The 15420-nt window shown below is 42.1% G+C and overlaps 1 protein-coding gene across 4 annotated transcripts in view; it reads right to left on the bottom strand.

Annotated features, from left to right (window-relative positions):
- tgfbr3 (transforming growth factor, beta receptor III) overlaps positions 1-15420 on the bottom strand; it is a 193169-nt gene that overhangs the window by 161693 nt on the left and 16056 nt on the right. For all 4 annotated transcript variants that reach the window (XM_048539072.2, XM_048539074.2, XM_048539073.2 and 1 more), the window contains exon 2: positions 10367-10597. In XM_048539072.2, coding sequence (XP_048395029.1) covers positions 10367-10427 — 61 coding nt within the window. In that variant the 5' untranslated portion in view covers positions 10428-10597. The remainder of the gene's footprint in view (positions 1-10366; positions 10598-15420) is intronic.

Raw genomic sequence — 15420 nt, 5'->3', positions numbered from 1 at the left:
AAACCAATAAGCATCAGTTTGAAGAAAAATAAAGATTGTTATAAAAGGGCATTGAAACACAGTTCTGCACCTTTTGGCAGCTTTGCATTTTTCCGGAAGTTACACATTGGAGGTGAAAGGTTTTCTGGACAATATTCAGCTGGAAAAACAAAAACCAATAGAATCAGGAATATATAAGTGGGCCTTTATCAACAGCAGCTTCTGAACAGCAAAGAGCCAAGGCAAGACAGACCTGAACAAAAACTGGAAGGCACCCTCTCTGCCTGTCTTGCTAAAACTCAAGTTTTGAAACCACCAAGTTTAAAGCTATTCCCTTCCCCCTCCCAGAATTAAACGACAAACTCTTTTACTGGAGAAAACTTTCAAATTAGTCTGCTTTCACTTTTGATCTGGTTAACTAAGTTTAATTGTGTGATAGCTATGTGCTAACAAAAAACAGGAGGTTTAAAAGAAAAGGAGGGGTGTGTGAACCTTCACAACCTGATCATACTAACAGCCAGTATGCAGATACAGAACAAAATTAAGAAAACAAATGGCATATTGGCCTTCAGCACAAGAGGTTTTAAACATTTAAATAAGATGTCTTGCTGCAATTTTATCACACCTTGGTGAAACTACACATGATTTATTGTGTACAGTTTTAGTCTCCTTATCTCATCAACAATATATTTGCCATTGAGGGAATGTAACATAAGTTCACCAGACCAATCAAACAGGATTCTCAATGAGCAAAGATTAAGAAAATTGAGTTTGTATTCGCTAGAGTTTTACAGGATGAACTGCAATCTCATTGAAACTTACAAAAATGTTTTCACAGCACAGCAGGGTGGATGTTAATAAGGTGCTTCCCCTGGCTGGTCAGTCTAGAACACAGAACATAATTTCCAAAAGGAATAGGCCATTTAAGACAAATGAGGAGGAATGAGGGGGTGAGCTGTGAGGATGATGCAAAAATACTTCAGTATAATGGACAAGCTTAGTGAGCAAATGCATGGCAGATGAAGTAGAATGTGGATAAATGTGATGCTGTCCACTTTAACAGCAAAAACAGAAGGGCATACTATTATCTGAATGGCAACAGATCACGAAAACAGGAGGCGCGATGAGACCTGGGTATCACAGAAAGCAAGCAGACAGAGGCAGAAGGAGGTAAAAGTGTGGTATCAGAGATAATGGGAACTGCAGATGCTGGAGATTCCAAGATAATAAAATGTGAGGCTGGATGAACACAGCAGGCCAAGCAGCATCTCAGGAGCACAAAAGCTGACGTTTCGGGCCTAGACCCTTCATCAGAGAGGGGGATGGGGGGAGGGAACTGGAATAAATAGGGAGAGAGGGGGAGGCGGACCGAAGATGGAGAGTAAAGAAGATAGGTGGAGAGGGTGTAGGTGGGGAGGTAGGGAGGGGATAGGTCAGTCCAGGGAAGACGGACAGGTCAAGGAGGTGGGATGAGGTTAGTAGGTAGCTGGGGGTGCGGCTTGGGGTGGGAGGAAGGGATGGGTGAGAGGAAGAACCGGTTAGGGAGGCAGAGACAGGTTGGACTGGTTTTGGGATGCAGTGGGTGGGGGGGAAGAGCTGGGCTGGTTGTGTGGTGCAGTGGGGGGAGGGGATGAACTGGGCTGGTTGAGGGATGCAGAACACCTCCGCTCAGTTCGCAACAAACAACTGCACCTCCCAGTCGCAAACCATTTCCACTCCCCCTCCCATTCTCTTGATGACATGTCCATCATGGGCCTCCTGCACTGCCACCATGATGCCACCCGAAGGTTGCAGGAACAGCAACTCATATTCCGCCTGGGAACCCTGCAGCCATATGGTATCAATGTGGACTTCACCAGTTTCAAAATCTCCCCTTCCCCCACTGCATCCCTCAACCAGCCCAGTTCATCCCCTCCCCCCACTGCACCACACAACCAGCCCAGCTCTTCCCCCCCACCCACTGCATCCCAAAACCAGTCCAACCTGTCTCTGCCTCCCTAACCGGTTCTTCCTCTCACCCATCCCTTCCTCCCACCCCAAGCCGCACCCCCAGCTACCTACTAACCTCATCCCACCTCCTTGACCTGTCCGTCTTCCCTGGACTGACCTATCCCCTCCCTACCTCCCCACCTACACCCTCTCCACCTATCTTCTTTACTCTCCATCTTCGGTCCGCCTCCCCCTCTCTCCCTATTTATTCCAGTTCCCTCCCCCCATCCCCCTCTCTGATGAAGGGTCTAGGCCCGAAACGTCAGCTTTTGTGCTCCTGAGATGCTGCTTGGCCTGCTGTGTTCATCCAGCCTCACATTTTATTATCATAAAAGTGTGGTATGTTGGCCACCACAGTTATAGGTTGAGAGTACAGGAGTAGGGGTGTCTTGCTGCAATTCTATACAGCCTTGGTAGGACCACATCTGGAGCAGTGTATGCAGCTGGATCTCTTCATTTGAGGAAGCAGGTCCTAGCTATGGAGGGAGTGCAACACAGATAACCCAAGATGATTCCTAGGATACTAGAATTGATGTATCAAGATAGACTCTATTGATTAACATTATATTCACTGGAGTCTAGAAAAATGAGAGGAGGATTCTCATAGAAACAGAAAAAAAATTCTAACAGGACTTAAAACAAAAGTTGCTGGAAAAGCTCAGCAGGTTTGGCAGCACTTGTGAAGGAAAAACAGAGTTGACGATTCAGGTCCAGTGACCCTTCCTCAGAACTGCAAGTCAGGTGACCACTCAAACCTTGCACTTTCGAATAAACCTGCTGGACTATAACCTGGTATCATGTGACTTGAGGTTGTCCACCCCAGTCCAACACTAGCACCTCCACACCACTGAGATAAATTATATCAGGGGATATGGAATGAGGAGGGAACGTGAGGAAGAGGCGTTTAGATTGATGATCAGTCAAGACCTAACTTAAATGGCAGAACAGATTTGATGTAATGAATGGCTTACCTTTATTTAAAGACTCCTATCACATAACCGTCAAAGATTAGATGCTCTCTCAGATAACATCTAGCACTGGATAAAAGCTTTGCTGTTCAGTTAGTTCTCCATTCTACTAATTCCATTGTTTCTCACAAAATAAAAGCACTGGAAACAAATTTGTACCAACTGAACCACAGCCATTTTGCATGAAGAGTTCAGTCAAGTATACAGAACTCCAATATGTAGCTAATGTTACTAATATCCACACTGCAGAATAACAAACTCCAGCAATTATTAATGAAAAGAAAACTTAATTTTGAGGATTATTATTTCTAATTTCAAGGATCAACTTATTTTGATAGTCCTTATAGAACTGAAGGTCTTTCAGAAGACAGTTACCCTAATTAAGATATTAATGATTTTTTTCAAGGGATGCAAACTGAAAATTAAATCATAAGTCCCTCGAATTGGTCATTTCTCTATTCTATTTTAAACAGCAGAAGATATAAGTGCAAAGGAAAGAGTTTCATACCATTGCGCTGCATTTATCTGGTTTTACATTTTTTAAATGTAGGAATCCGGAATTTAAATTGGCATATTTTCAAAACAACTGGAAATGAATCAAAACATAACACATTTCAGACCTTTGAAGAAACTGCACCAAAAACCCAGACACAGTTACATAAGACACTGATGTCATATAAATGAAAACTTACTGATAAAAAGACATGAGAAACCTTAATCATTTATCAAACGGATTTTGAATGAACTATTTTCTAACAATCCCAGCTTGAATCAATGTTTTGCACTCTATGGGAATAATTCCCCAGTCAGAAGAATACCAAAGCTAAACTGCTGAGTTTTCTCTTTGCAACTTGTAATATTTAATTTTAATAGCATGCATTTTAAACTAAAACTAAATGAAAGGGCTTTAATCAAGTATGTTGATATAAAAATCAAAAGCTTACTTTATAAGCAACAAGTGCACTTATGTGGAGGAGCAAAACTCAATACTGCTTACCACCCAAATTTCAGTATAGTCAGCCATCCTTTCCAAGTTTATTTTGAATAATAATTTGCAGTCTTTAACCGTGCCTTAATGTCCCAAATCCAAATTTCACACTTAACAATATTTCATTGACATTATGTTATTCAAGTTTGTGACCTTTGAGCTCTGTCACATTATTCAATTGCATTAATCAAGGCTGTAAACCACTGATGCAGCTGAAACAAATCCAGCATTCACTGCTCAACAAAATGGCAATTATAAACTTTTAATTATCATGTAAATCAAAGCACAATTCTTGCAAATATGTCATGGGCCTTTTTTGGGCCCCATGCTAGCTGGCATTCTTAATAAGATCTTTCCAGTCATGCACATATCTTTTTCCCTTTTAAAGCCACCATGTTCAGAATATTTCCAACAATGTATTTTCTCCCTCACTCTCACACCATCAAGCCTACAATTTCAACAGAATCCATTCCTTCTTAAACTGTAATTTGCTTTTTTTCAGCTGCATCACCAAACAGACTTCATCTCCATAAGCATTCCAGTTACACACTGCTTCACTTCTCCATGATCTTCTTGTGACTCCTCTAGCTTGTCCGATATCATCTTAACAAAGCAAAGGCCATAGCTTCCATTTTCTGTCCATGCCACTCTGTTCCTTGCTACTTATTTTATACTACTGCGCAGCATGTTTAGGCTCAGCCGCACTGTTCACTACTTTGTCTTCTGCTCCAACTGTCAGTTGACCATGAGATCCAAGATGTTGTTCCTCGCAAATAATCAAAACATTAACTGTTTCTCCCTACTCAACTGCTGAGTTTCTCCAGCAATTTTGTGAATCAAAGGGTAAATAAACACCTAGTTGAAGTCATGCCTTACCCAGAGGAAGACAGTTATAGTTGTTGCAGGTCAGTCATCTCAGCTCTGGGTCATCTCTGCAGGAGTTCCTCAGGATAGAAATTTTCCAAGCAATCCATTCAGAAATGTTATTACACATCTCTGGAGCTGGTGGGGCTTGAACTCATGCCTCCTGGCCCAGAGGTGGTGAAACTACCAGTGTACCAAAACAGCCCATAGCTCCTCAAAGTAGTGTCCCAGGCACGGACATCTGCTGCTGCTTAGTGACATTCCCTCCACAAAGAGGTCAGTTGTGAGGATGTTCACTGATCATTGCACGATGTTCAGCATCATTCATAACTTCCCAGAAACTGAAGCTGTCTGTTCATAATTAGAAAAGCAAGGGCAGCATCCAGATGTGTGGTACAAATGTTAGTTGACAGTTAAGTGCCACGTAATTCCTATTTCTAGCAAGATAACCCAACCGTCATCTTGTGCCGTTCAATGGCAAACCATCACGGAATCCTCTAAAACCAACATCCCAGGCTTGACAATAACCATAAGATGAGCTGGACCAGGTAGATAAATACAATGACTGCAACAGCAAGTCAGCACCTGGGAATTCTGTGACAAGTGACTCAATTCCTGTCTCCCAAGTGCTTCTCCATCACCTACATGTCAGGAGTGCAATGGAACACCTGCTCCAACAATATTCAGGAAACTTGACACCACCTAGTCAATAATGTAGACTACTTTAGTGAAATACTATTCACCACGTTGGCTTTGTAATTACCTCCATTCCAACTCCACTCCTTTGTAAATCAAACATCTGATACATTTGGTGACTAAACCACCAATGTCTACTTGAAGAAATGGATTCATGACAAACATGACAATTTGTTTCATCACATCAAAATTCCTGAAATTGCTTTTTGAATTCCTATAATGTCCCAGGTATGCACAGAAATTGTCAGTGGATCTATTTTTCTTTACCTTTGATGTGACTCAGGAAGTGTTGCAGCATTTTCTTTTATGTAGGAGGACCGCTGACCCAGTTTCAAATTGAATGCATTCAAAAGGTATTGGTGTGCTAAATCTCTGCCCTTTCCCAGAAGTTCACAATTCAGCTTTCAAGTTATTTCTTCAAGGGACTCGAAGTTGAGCAACCAATCATTACCTGACAGCTATCAGAGATAATGGGAACTGCAGATGCTGGAGAATTCCAAGATAATAAAATGTGAGGCTGGATGAACACAGCAGGCCAAGCAGCATCTCAGGAGCACAAAAGCTGACGTTTCGGGCCTAGACCCTTCATCAGAGAGGGGGATGCGGAGAGGCAACTGGAATAAATAGGGAGAGAGGGGGAGGCGGACCGAAGATGGAGAGTAAAGAAGATAGGTGGAGAGAGTATAGGTGGGGAGGTAGGGAGGGGATAGGTCAGTCCAGGGAAGACGGACAGGTCACGGAGGTGGGATGAGGTTAGTAGGTAGATGGGGGTGCGGCTTGGGGTGGGAGGAAGGGATGGGTGAGAGGAAGAACCGGTTAGGGAGGCAGAGACAGGTTGGACTGGTTTTGGGATGCAGTGGGTGGGGGGAGAGAGCAGGGCTGGTTGTGTGGTGCAGTGGGGGGAGGGGACGAACTGGGCTGGTTTAGGGATGCAGTAGGGGAAGGGGAGATTTTGAAACTGGTGAAGTCCACATTGATACCATTAGGCTGCAGGGTTCCCAGGCGGAATATGAGTTGCTGTTCCTGCAGCCTTCGGGTGGCATCATTGTGGCAGTGCAGGAGGCCCATGATGGACATGTCATCTAAAGAATGGGAGGGGGAGTGGAAATGGTTTGCGACTGGGAGGTGCAGTTGTTTGTTGCGAACTGAGCGGAGGTGTTCTGCAAAGCGGTCTCCAAGCCTCCGCTTGGTTTCCCCGAGGCTTAGAGACCGCTTTGCAGAACACCTCCGCTCAGTTTGCAACAAACAACTGCACCTCCCAGTCGCAAACCATTTCCACTCCCCCTCCCATTCTCTTGATGGCGTGTCCATCATGGGCCTCCTGCACTGCCACAACGATGCCACCCGAAGGTTGCAGGAACAGCAACTCATATTCCGCCTGGGAACCCTGCAGCCTAATGGTATCAATGTGGACTTCACCAGGTTCAAAATCTCCCCTTCCCCTACTGCATCCCTAAACCAGCCCAGTTCGTCCCCTCCCCCCACTGCACCACACAATCAGCCCAGCTCTTCCCCCCCACCCACTGCATCCCAAAACCAGTCCAACCTGTCTCTGCCTCCCTAATCGGTTCTTCCTCTCACCCATCCATTCCCCCCACCCCAAGCCGCACCCCCATCTACCTACTAACCTCATCCCACCTCCTTGACCTGTCCGTCTTCCCTGGACTGACCTATCCCCTCCCTACCTATACTCTCTCCACCTATCTTCTTTACTCTCCATCTTCGGTCCGCCTCCCCCTCTCTCCCTATTTATTCCAGTTCCCTCTCCCCATCCCCCTCTCTGATGAAGGGTCTAGGCCCGAAACATCAGCTTTTGTGCTCCTGAGATGCTGCTTGGCCTGCTGTGTTCATCCAGACTCACATTTTATTACCTGACAGCTCACTGGACACTTCATTCCTTGATTTTAAAAAATGGCATTTAAGACATCACATCTAAAAATGTTTGTGGGACCTTCCCTCAACTTCACAGCAACATGGTTGCTCAGTTCACAAGGAGCAACACCAAGTTTGTTGAATAAGGATTTTAAACAAGCAGTGCTGAAGGGCTCATGCTGATATCAAGTTTACAATCTTAAATGACAATTTTTATTGCATTTGAAGGTCATTACTTTATTCACCAATGCTGCTGATGAATTATAAACTGTCAATAATAAATTGACAAAATAGGGGGAAATCAGGGTCATTTCTGCAAAATGCAATAAAAGCCCGCATTTGCACTAAGCACGGTTGGTGCACCAGCTGAGATGGAAACAAACTCCTTAACTGCTTGGTTTATCTCAAGCACGCATGTTTTGAATTTGTAGTAGATAGCCACCCCTCATTCTCTCTTTAAAAGGTCAGAAGGGTGAGGAGGACATCTCTGACAATATCTTGCAAGCCTGCAACCTCTACCACCTAGATGCGCAAGTGAAGTAAATGTATGGGTACAGCACCAACTGCAAGTTCCCCTTTAAGCCCTACACCATTCTGGCTTGGAACTGTATCACTGTACCTTCACTATAGGGTGAAAAACAGCACTGTAGTGGTCATACGGCATCAGATCTAGAAAGCAGTTAACTGCCACTGTCCCCAGTACAATTAGGGATGAGGAATAAATGCTGGTTTAGCAAGCAATCCCATGAACAAAACTAAAACAATGGAATAAATTGTGCCTGTTCCTAATGTTCCTAACTATGAAAAGAGGTTAAAAAAAAAGGCAAAATCAATGAGTTTTGACTGCTAGCCAAAATTGAGCCCAAGATCTAAAAGCAAGAACAGAAATGGCTGGAAAATCTAACAGGGCTGGCAGCATCTGCAGAGAGAAATCACAGTTAATGTTTTAGGTCCAGTAAGTTTTCAAGATCTACAGCATTATTTTTTCTTGAAAAAAACTGCAAGGCATATTTACAAATTTAAGTGATGCATTCTGGCTCTGTTCCAAGCACTGAAATAAAGTGACAAGACTTTGATTATAATTATACCTCACTTCTTATTTCAACAGTGTGTGCTCAAAGAAATCTTGCATCTTTTGGTTTTGTTTCTCAGCTTTAAAATACAGAATTATAAAAACCAAGGTATGGTCTTCAGTTTTTTTCTTTCCTAAACAAGTTAATTGTTTAATGAAAGGTTACTGCACAGGCGATTCCACCCAATCTCTGTCTCATCATCCAATCACTTCTAACACTTTGTATATCGCTGCATGAGATGACTTTCATTGTAATAACCATGCAGTATAATATTACACCATTCATTTCATTTTTATAACAGGTAGCATCTTGAATACCTAACTTCATTTTAGGTCAATATAGATATTTTTATAGATGAATTGATGCATTCAGCCTCAGTTTACAAGAGCCTGAAGTGCTGACTTTTATTTATTTTAGTAATTCCCCTCACCTCCCCCTCCTTTCCGTTCCAGGCATAAGGCATCTTGGTATTGTGATGGCATGGATGCCAAGATAATCAAACACATATCAGATGTTAGCAGAAGTTTGGATTTGAACTCTGGTATCTTACTTAATGACATAGAGCATATTGAATGTATTATGCCATTGTGCAGTTTCTATCTTACAGGTTTTAGTGTATTGGCTCTTGACTGCAGTCATGGTTGTATCTACACATATATTAAAAGCGAGTCAAAACCTATTGACTGAAGTCAGATCTTTTTGTTAGAAATCTGGACCAACATATCCAATAAACCAATTCTGGTACTAAACCTGTCTTGGTGAAATCGGATATCAATGAAAAGGAAAAATGGGCAAAAATAAACTTAGCATGTCACTTCTAGTTAGTTATTAAATGCAACTTAGAGAAGAATTTTATGTGCAGGGGATTGGGGCCTAAGGTGGTCTTCCTTCTCTACCCTCCCACAGAAGTTAGTGGGCAGTTGACCAACAGCGAAAAGGCCTACCTGCAGCCAAAGCACTTCTGGGGACTGCAAATTAAGTGTTGGCATTGGCTACTCAGGTCCTGCACTCAGACTAGAAAAAGGAGCAGAAAGAATGCCCAATGACTCAGTTGTGGATATTTCAGAGGTACAGTGGGTGGGAAAGTTTGGCATTTCCAAGCCAATTTTTTTTAAAATTCCCTTTCCATTTTTTTCAACCTTTAAAGTTATCACTAACAGGAATCTCAGAAAACAAATTCATTTTCATGTTTTTTTGTGTTTTTTGTGGTGTGTTGTGTTTCTCTTTTTGACATCAGCTGTTTTTCAAATTGTTCATTCAAGGGATATGGGCTTTGCTGGCTGTATCAGTAGTTATTGCCCATCTCTAATTGCCCTTGAGATGTCTTCTTGAAATTCACTCCATTTAGTACAAATGGAATCAATGCATTGTTGGGGAAGGAATGCCAGGATTTTGACCCACCAGCAGTGAAGGAACAGCAATATAATTCCAAGTAAGGATGGTGAATGTGGCTTGGAGAGGAACTAACATAATCTAGCCAGTAATGATAAATTAATAATTTGAATTTTGAATACCTCTACGATCCATTATGTAGGAAACTGGAGGGTAGGTTAATGACAGATAACTTACTTGACAAATTTGAAGATAACAGTAATAAGTAATTGAAGAAGAGGAAAATCCAAAGCCATGGTGAGATAATTTTGCGGGGGGAGCTTTAAAAGAATGATTTTGATTGCTTTGAGAGAGCAGATTGACATCATAGGTTAAATAGTCTGTGTGCTGTAATTTTCTACAGTTCTTTAACAACTAGTGATGAGTTGAACTAAGTTTGAATTTTAAAAACCTGGACAGTGAGGTGAGAGGAGAGAGGAGAGATTAAGGTGGAAATAAGGTCTTAGAAGCATTTTGGATTCTGTTGTGAGTCTAAATATACAAAAATGAAAATAAGAATAAAAAATACAAAACAGTTTTCAAAACATCTGTAACAAATTGCTCACCTGCAGATACTTCACATAGCAACACGATGAGCAACGTTGTTTGAATTCCATTTGAAGTCATGACGCGAATACAATGTAATACTGTGCTCGGTGTTACACAGTCCACTGACAATGCTTTTATCTTCTAATACGGCTAAAGTCGCTGCGTCAATGGCAATATTTCACCATGGAAACTGAACTTCTCAGCAAGATAGAAGGATTAAGACTTTTGATCTTCTTTCATTCATAACCCTAAAAGAACAAAAATGTAGAGAATAAAGGTACATGATTAGCTGCATTTCATAATCCTAATAGGACTATGTTTTGATTCAGAGACTAAATCCCCCATACATTGTGGAGGTGAGTGGCCACTCTACAGCCCAACAGGTTTCACTCTGGCTTTGTTCTGGGATAAAGAAGGCAAGTACACAGCTTTGCTAAAAATGTAAAACACTGTACACAAAAAAGTAGACTACAAGAAGAAATTAAATTTTAAATGGAAGATTAATTACCCTGTGAGGTTTATCATGCAAAAATTATAGAATATGACAAATAGTTAAAATATATGAAAATATCACAGTGCAGCAAGATCAGGAAAACATCCAGGTTTGGGCTAACGAGACATTCGTGCCACACAAATGCCAGGCAATGATTTGTCTCTAACAAAAGAGAATACAATCATCACCCATTAATATTCCATTGCGTTTCCATCGCTGAACTCCCACTTTCAACACTAATGGCTACCAGTTACCAGAAACTAAACTAGGCTAGTCATAGAAATAGAACAACTGCCAGAGCAAGTCAAAGGTTAGGAATTTAAAGGAATAACTCATTGCAGGACTCCCTTAAAACCTGTCCACCATCCACAAGAGACAAGTCAGGAGTGTGACGTGGAATACTCCCCACTTGCCTGGCTGAGTGCAGCTCCAATAACACCTGAGAAGGCTGACAACTTCCAAGACAAAGCAGCCTGCTCAATTTCCATCATATCCATTCTCTCCACTACAACCACCATTCAGTAGCAACAGCATGTACCATCTAAAAGATGCATGACAAAAATTCACCAAGGCTTCCTAGACAGCACCTTCCATACCTTCAAAACACTAACATCCAGAAGGATGAGGGCAGCAGATATGTGGGAACACTTCCACCTGTAAGTTGCCTTTCAAGCCACTCCCCATCCTGATTGGGAAATATAGAACAGTACAGCACATTACAGGTGCTTTGACTCACAATGTTGCGCCGAACTTTTACCCTAATCCTAAGGTCTAACTAACCTCCACCCCTACCTTATACTATCATCCATATGCCCATCTAATAGCTGCTTAAATGCCCCAATGAGGCCGACTCCAATACCGTCTCCAGCAATGCATTCCACGTCCCTACCACCGAGTAAAGAAACTACCTCTGACGTCTCCCCTATATCTACTTCCACTCAATTTAAAACTATGCCCCCTCATAACAGCTACCTCCACCCGAGGAAAAAGTCTCTGACTGTCTACTCTATCTATACCTCTGATCATTTTGTACACGTCTATCAAGTCACCTCTCATCCTTCCTCATTCTAAAGAGAAAAGCTCTAGCTCTCTCAACCTTTCCTCCTAAGACCTTCCCTCCATTACAGGCAACATCCTGGTAAATTACCTCTGCACCTTTTCCAATGCTTCCACATCTTTCCTATAATGAGGCACCCAGAACTGGGCACAATACTCCAGATGTGGCTGAAGCAGGGTTTTGTATATCTAGAGCATAACTTCACGGCTCTTGAATTCAATCCCTCTATTAATAAAAGCTAACACAACCATTCACCTTCCTAACAACTCTATCCACTCGGTAGGCAGCTTTCAGGGAACTGTGGTCACGAACCCCAAGATCCCTCTGCTCCTCCACACTGCCAAGAATATTTTTGTCAACCTTGTATTCTGCTTTCAAGTTTGTCCTTCCAAAATGTATCACCTCACACTTTTCAGGGTTAAACTCCATCTACCAGTTCTCAACCCAATTCTGCATCCTATCAATGTCCCTTTGTAACCTAGAACATCCACCCGCACTATCCACAACTCAACCCACCTTCATATCATTCGTGAACTTACTAATCCACCCTTCTACTCTTTCATCCAAATCATTGTGAATACCAAAGAAAAGTATTCATTAAGGACCTCTCCTATCTCTTTAGGCTCAGTGTACAAATTCCCCTTACAATCCTTGATCGGCCCTACCCTTTCTCTGGTCATTCTCTTATCCTCATGTATGTGTAAAAAGCCTTGGAATTTTCCTTGATCCTATCTACCAAGGTTTTCTCATGACCCCAGCTCTCCTTAGCCCTTTCTTTAGCCCTTCCTGCCTAACTTGTATCCCTCCAGAGCCGTTTCCGTTCCTTGTTTCCTAAACCTGTTATAAGCATCCCTCTTCCTCTTAACCAGTCGCTCAACCTCTTGAGAACCAAGGGTCCCTTACTCAACTGCATCTACGCTCACTTTCGCTGGGTCAAAATCCTGGAATTCCCTTCTCATGGTATTATGGGTTACCTACATTAAATGGGCTGAAGTGGCTCAAGGCGGCAGCTCACCACCACCACCTTCAAGGAAAACTAGGGATGGGCAATAAATGCTGGCCCCACCAGCAATTGTCCACATCCCAAGAATGAATAAAAATAACATGAACTGCAGCCATTGATGACAATGGCTCATGACCAGCTTCTGAAGGGCAATGGAGGATAAGCAATCAATACGGGTCCAACCAGTGATATCAAATTCCATGATGACTAAAATATAGTACACATTATAGCCTCTGACCAAAATGGTTCACTGGTCACTGAACAGGCCAATGACAAACAGCGCAGATTTTTAATTTTCAAAAATCATGTGAGTAAATTTAGATTAAACCCTAACAGTACAAATCATCAATAACTGGCTAATAGTTTCTTCCAAACATGACCTTTCAATCTAAAGTATACAATTCAGCTTAACATCAAAGTGAGAAAACTGACAGAGGCCATAGTACAGGATAAGATAAATACATACGTAAGAAAAATTAGGTAATACTAGACAAATCAACGTGGCTTTGTCAAGGGCAGGGCACATCTGACTAATTAAATTGAGTTCTTTGGCGAGGTGATACTGGCAGTGGATGAGGTTAGTACTGTGGATGTTGCATATTTTGGGCTTTTAGAAAGTATTTGATATGGTACCACATGGCAGTTAGCAAATCAAAAATGCTAGAGATTGGTGGGTCTTTGGCAGAATGAAACAGAAATTGACTAAAGGATAGGAAAGAGGGGATAGGGTATTTCTCAAGGCTGGAGATGAATTGAAAGTAGTGTTCCCCAGGGTTCGGCAATGGGGCATTTGCTTATTCTTGTTGGTATAAATGATTTGGAGATGGATTTTGAAGGCAAAATCTCTAACTTGCAGAAGATACTAAGCTAGGAAGAAAAAAGAATTGTAAGGAAGACGCTGAATGACGATAGAGAAATATTTACAGGTTTGCTAAATGGGCACACACCTGGCAGATGAATTTCAATACAGTCAAATGTCAGGCAATGAATTTGGGCAGAATAAACAGAGCGCCAAAATAGTCTCAACGGTTCAAACCTGATGGGTGTACAGGAACAGAGGGACCTCAGGATTGATGTGTATGACATCTGAAAGGTGGCCAGGCAAGTTGAAAAGTAGTTAAGAAGGCTTATAGGTTCCTTAGATTTATGAATAGAGGCATGGAGTTTAAAAGTAAGGAAGTGATGTTACACTTCTACAATCACTGATCAGAACACATTGTTTAGATTTAGACTTAGACTCCCTACAGTGTGGAAACAGTCCCTTCAACCGAACAAGTCCACACCAACTCTCAGAACATCCCACTCAGACCCACCTAATCTACACATCTCTGAACACCATGGGCAATTTAGCACAGCCAATCCACCTAGCCTGCACATCTTTGGACAGTGGGAGGAAACTGGAGCACCTGGAGGAAACCCATGCAGACAGGGGGGGAGAATGGACAAACTCAACACAGGCAGTCGCTTGGGATTGGAATTGAACCCGGGCCCCTGGTGCTGTGAGGCAGCAGGGCTAACCACTGAGCCACCATGCCACCCGTTCTAGGCACCTTACTTTATAAGGATGTTAAGGCCCTGGAGACAGTGCAAAGGAGATTTACTAGAATGATATCAGGAATGAGGGATTTTAGATACAAGTAAAGATTAGAGAAATAGGGTGTATCCTCCTTAGAGCACAAAAGATTAAACAGTAGCCTTACTGAGGTGTTCAAAATTATGGATTTTATGTTAACAGGATAAAGCATGATATCCTGTTTTCACTAGTTATGTCAGTTTGTCAGTAACTAGGGATCACAATTGTCAGCAAAACAGCTGAGTATAGTGAGGAGAAACTTCTTTACTCAGGATTTGTAATCTGCTTGCAAGGGCTACGTAGATAGAGTTGGAGAATGGGACTAGCTGGGTATCTCTTTCAGATCCAGTCCAGACAATGGGTTGAATGACTTCCTTCTGTTTCTGTCAAAAATCACAAAATCAGATTCTTTTTAGCACATCTGTGATTCTCGAAGCATTAGATAGTATTCTCCTGCAACCTTGAAACATGGACAGCGTAAAAAATGCATCTGACTGGTAATAGCTTTGTGTATTAAAACCAAAATCAAAGGCTGCAAAAAAAATTGCAAGAAATGAAGGCAAACATCTTTTGATAGACAACCCAAGATTAGATATTATCTGGAATTTTACAGTAAGAAAATATTATTTACACACTAGATTCTAAACCCCAACTTCCAAGACAGCAACAATCCAATGCAACCACACCAAGAAAACGTGTAAGATTAATGCTATCAGAAACCTCGAACCTACACTGTGGAGCACAGGATCACACATTCTCACAAATAATCCCCAATCTCCAGTCAAATTAAATAAATTCCCTCTCTAAGTAGGGATAGTCAGCAATTGACCACGCCCCATCTTCAGTCATTTGGCCATCAAACTTATCAACCACTGCAATCCTAAATCCATCAAAAAAAGGGGTCCAGAAACAAGGGCCCACCATTTACCCAATGAAGACATGCAC

This window comes from Stegostoma tigrinum, chromosome 8 (genome assembly GCF_030684315.1).
Source record: "Stegostoma tigrinum isolate sSteTig4 chromosome 8, sSteTig4.hap1, whole genome shotgun sequence".
NCBI classification, from domain to species: Eukaryota; Metazoa; Chordata; class Chondrichthyes; order Orectolobiformes; family Stegostomatidae; genus Stegostoma; species Stegostoma tigrinum.
The sequence above is the reverse complement of the archived record's forward strand: the minus strand, read 5'-3'. Positions and strand labels throughout refer to the sequence as shown.